Below are 4,932 nucleotides of genomic sequence, written 5' to 3' on the forward strand. Positions count from 1 at the left end.
TGCATTAAGATGAGTTGAACACATCAACTTATTCCAATGTATCAAGCATTCGGTTTTAACCTCAAAAAGGTGCCACAGATATGCTTTTCTACTTAATAAATATTTCCTCAATAGTACAAGCTTCAATTCAAGGGAAACCAAGAGTACAGACTTGGTAACTATAGAATCATGGAGTTCAGGAACTCCTTCTGACTAACCATGATAGGACAGGTGACTTTTCAAACTACATATAAGAATATCAATGCAAATCATTTTCAATTAGGACCGGAAGTGAACCACAGCACGAGAAGCCAAACCCAACCCCTCGGTTATCTGCTTCCTCTCCTCGTCTGTCTCTGGATATCTTGAAGGACAAATCATGTTCTTGATCACAGGATCCAAGTCACCACAGTGCCCACACACCTTCCTGTCATATAGAGATATCTCTGTTATATTAATCGCATGTTCCACGACACACCTGATGTCTCGCATAAAATTGTCATCGGTTTGAAAGCCATAGATGGTGAGCTTAGCCAGATTCTTGTGCTTGAAATCCAGGGCATATGGCTTCCACTTCACGTCTGCCTTTTCGCAGTAACCATATTTCTTCCGAAACTCTTTGTTTGTCATCATTGTGCACCGATGATCCCATACTGTGATGCACAGCTCGTTTAGGGAGGGTGCAGCTTCAAGAATAAACATTGTCCAAGCTAAATCACACCCTTCAGGGAGATTGTCTAGATTCACATGTTGTAGATTGCTGAGCATAGGCGTGAGCAGTTTCGGGCATTCTGGTAGAACCCAGATCTGGGAGAGAGAGAAAAAATTAACAAACTTACGATTGTTACATATAACCATCATAGAGTGAGAACGGACAACTATGATTCAAATGATTAATGAGTACCTTTTCACTTCTAAAATCCAGATGCAGATCACCTACGGAAGGAACGTTGGCAAGGAGCTGACTTAATTCGAGACTCTTGTCCAAACGGATGGCAGTTTTAATAAGGCTCAGCTTTGAAAGCTGTGGTAGAAAACCAAAATACATTGGATCCTCATAAGAGAACCAATTATTATAGGTCAACCGTTGGAGTTTTGGTAGACATATCAGCTCAACTCTCTGAAATTTCCCATGATCGATCTCGAGCTCAACAAGTTGGGTGTGTTCTACTTGCAGCACAGAATGGATTCCTGAGTCACAATCGGTTAAACGCAAATACTCCAAGAGCTTGCAAGTGCTGAGGATATTGGGAAGAGCATTGCTACACAGACGACGATTGCTAGCCGATACATGCACGACATGACTCCTCGCACCATCCATTGGCAATTCTGAACAGCCGTACGCCCTTGGATTAGCCATCGTGCAGGTATCGTTCAACCAAAAATCGTCCGTGAAGTAGTTTCGTATTGGGAATGTCCAGTTTACCAAACCTCATATTTTCCAGCCACAGGCGCGTAAGGCCAGCAAATGCATGCGGACAAGCACCAAATAAATCATTGAACTGATTCGCAAAGCGGAGGAGATCAGCAGAGGAGCACAGGTTATAACGCTTCTCCGTTACAATCTCGAACTCAGCAGCATCAACCTTCTGGGTTGCCATGGCGTGGGCAACCGATTTGGCAATGGTGAGAGAGTCAAGTTTCACCAAGACGAATCTGATTTTGAGTTTAGTAATGGTGATCTTCGGGCTCCTTGTGCGCAAGATGTTATCAGTTACATGAGCCACGGCACAGTTGGTTGCAAGCCCTTCCCTTTGGGTGAAAACGCGAGGTGGTTTCTGATGGTGACCTGGAATGGAACTAACACTTAGGTAGAAGCGCGAGAGCATGGTGGGGAGCTTCAGCATTTGCCTGGAGAGGATGCAGGTCCTTATAGCATCGAGTGTGTCCACCCTCTCCAAAATGTTGAGCAGAAGGTCATTAGGCAGATTGCTAAGCCTGTCTCCGTCATCAGCAGTTGCTCCGTTACGACCTGATTTCTGCATTGCATTTAGTCGGAACAACGAATTATAACCCTTTTGAGGATGAACCTTAGGTGAAGGACAATCACCAGGCACACTTACATTCCGCCTGCGTCGACCATTCTTGTTGCCAGCAGCGGCTTCGTTGTGAGCTGATTTCTGCATTGCGTTTAACAGTTAAAAACAACAACAAATCAGCGTCCTAGCCATGAGGATGAATCGAAGGGAAGGACAAACATCAGGCACAAAAGAAGCAGCACTTACATTGCGTCTGCGACCATCGCTTTTGTTCTTCATGGCTGGTCAGATACCACCCCCCCTCTGTTTATCTAGGCCGGCGCAACAAAGCAGACTAATCGCCGACGAAAAACAAATCGGGGATGCTCACCTATTCTATCGATGGGCGGCCCCTCGTACACCTCTATTTACTGAGGCCGGCTCTCCTCCAAGAGGGAGGAGATTATTCAGAGGAGAGGGAGGAGGATCCGGATTACAACTTCTCAACAGACAGTTTCCGAAAAAATCACTCCTTTCACTTTGGGGTTGCCCTCGCCGCACAATTCGAAATCGAGCTACTCTCTTCGTCGATTGCACAAGAAATCTCCTCTGCTCCCGCCTCCGTCTCCCGCGAGATTATTTCCTCCAAAACGCAGCCAGGCATAACAACCCAGGCAGCAAGTGGTATTGGCCGGCTGCGGAGGAGAGTGGTGATGGCCGGCGGAAGACGGCAGGTGGGGTAGGGGATGGATCCGCAGGATCGGCTATGATTCCCCTTATGCTAGCAAAGAATTATTAAGGATTATGCACGAGTAGCATTTTTTTCTTTGAGAGAGAGAGAGAGAGAGAGAGAGAGAGAGAGAGAGTTCGTTTTTTTAGAAATCTCACCCATTTTATTATTGATTAACAGCAATAGCAATGTTCAATGTTCATAGGTACAAGACTTATCTTCTTCTTTGAGTTCCAATCTATGTATACCGAACATTAGAAATAATAAAAAAATACATTCAGATCCATAGACCAGCTGACAATCACTACAAGCACTGAACTGAGCCGAAGGCGCGGCGCCGTCATTGTCCCTCCCTCGTTAGAGCTGGACAAAACTTGTTGTAGTAAACATAGAGTTGTCGTGTTAAAGCCCCATAGGACCAACGCACCAGAACAGCAACCGCCGCCGGTGAAGATTAGCATATTGATCCAATCTGAAGGCACACTAATATAGACGAACGACGACCAAATCGAAGCAAATCTAGCAAATACAGATCCGCTGGAGACACACACCCACACCTCCATCGACGATCCTAAATGCACCATAGGGCCAGAGGCTAGGCGGGGAGAACCGCCGTTTCATCTTCCCGAGCAGGACACAAAACCTGATAAAAACATGAAGAAACGTCTAAAAACGGAGCCCTTCCGCGGGCATGTGTCGGGATCCACCCGCCCCATGGCCCTAAGGCCCCCAGAGACGAGGCAGACCGACGGTGCAGGCAGAGAAACCCTAACTTTTTTTGGAAAGGATGTAGCTGTGTCATCATAGATACAAGACTTGGGTTATGAGGATTGTCCAACCAAACATGTCTACCTATGCTTCGATTAAAGCAAACTTAGCAAGATTATGAACCTCAAGGATGTGTTTTCTATGCTCATGAATAAAATTACATAATTGAAAACTAGCTTTACATTATAATATTTCATGTATGATGGCAGAAGAAGGAGAGAGAGAGAGTTCGCATTATGCTAGCGCATATCCTAAGGGCATCTCCAACACGGGCACTAGCAGCCAGGCGCCATGATTTATTCCCCAAACAATAAGCGGTTACGTCGATCAATCCTGGCATCGGCCGCTTCCTTGACGCAAAATAAGGCATCTACAATAGGGGTGCTTATCTAGACACTTAAATAGAACAAAAAAATACGAGTAAAAAGTAAAAAGTGCTAAGCGCATCCATTCCAATGCAAGGCACTAACTAGCGACGCTATATATATCCGGATTCAAAACAGCGTCTCGTCCCAGCTCGTGAAGGAAAATGGCCTAGCGCCTGGCCCCTTATTTTGTGTCAAGGAAGCGGCCGATGCGAGGATTGATCGACGTAACCACTCATTGCTAGGGGAATAAATCATGGCGCCCGGCTACTAGCGCCTGTGTTGGAAATGCCCTAATTAAGGAGCCGGGCGCTAGGCCCTTTTCCTTCACGAGCTGCGATGAGACGTTGTTTTCAATCCACATGTATTGCATCGCTAGTTAGTACCTTGCATTGGAATGGATGCGCTTAGCACTTTTTAATTGTTCTCGTATTTGTTTTTTGTTCTGTTTAAGTGTCTAGATAAGCACCCCCATTGTAGATGCCCTAAACGTTTGGCCGAGTTGCCACGCGGTACAGCCATTCCTCTTCGACCTAGCTACAGAAAAAAAATAGCATCTGAAACAATATATCTACAATCTCATACTCCTATATAGGCTACTAATGTCCGTGCGAAGAGTGTTTGTAAATGGGTCGCTGCAATTGCGCCGTGGCAATAACTGGAGTTTTTGTTCTGCATCCAACCTCTTCAGTGATTAGTATGTGATTTTCCGATTTGTCAGCTTCGTCAACTACGTAAAATGCTTAAATTTTCAAGATCAAATGTTGACGACCGCCAGATATAGAATGGGTGAAGATGAACACCGCCGGTGCAATTAACACAGATGCTCGGAATGGAGGAGGTGGTGGTGTACCCGGAGCATGGAGTAAACCCTTTATTGGGGTGACTGATCCGCTCATTGCCGGAGCCATGACCCATTGAGAAGGCGTAATTTTTTCGCAGCTCTCGAGATTCTCAAATGTGGTGATGGAAGGGGATTGATTAGAGGTTCTATGTTGTGGCGCCTATCTTAGACAAAGGAGAAATCGTTAAGTTTTATTTCTTTCTTGGTTAAGTATGCATGTCAACTCCGCGGACCTCTATGCTAAGCAAGCATGTAGCCTGATACGTCTTTAACGTATCTATAATTTTT

The 4,932-nt window shown here is 45.4% G+C and overlaps 1 protein-coding gene across 1 annotated transcript; it reads right to left on the minus strand.

Annotated features, from left to right (window-relative positions):
• Positions 1–258: 258 nt before the first annotated feature.
• Positions 259–2,320, minus strand: LOC123142008 (uncharacterized). Its single transcript, XM_044561046.1, has 5 exons — positions 2,205–2,320; positions 2,043–2,099; positions 1,394–1,958; positions 884–1,233; positions 259–786 (listed from the first exon to the last, which is right to left on the minus strand). The coding sequence occupies exons 1-5, from the start codon at positions 2,235–2,237 to the stop codon at positions 259–261; spliced, it is 1,533 nt and encodes a 510-aa protein (XP_044416981.1). The 5' UTR covers positions 2,238–2,320.
• Positions 2,321–4,932: the final 2,612 nt, after the last annotated feature.

Source organism: Triticum aestivum, chromosome 6D, assembly GCF_018294505.1.
Source record: "Triticum aestivum cultivar Chinese Spring chromosome 6D, IWGSC CS RefSeq v2.1, whole genome shotgun sequence".
Classification (NCBI taxonomy): domain Eukaryota; kingdom Viridiplantae; phylum Streptophyta; class Magnoliopsida; order Poales; family Poaceae; genus Triticum; species Triticum aestivum.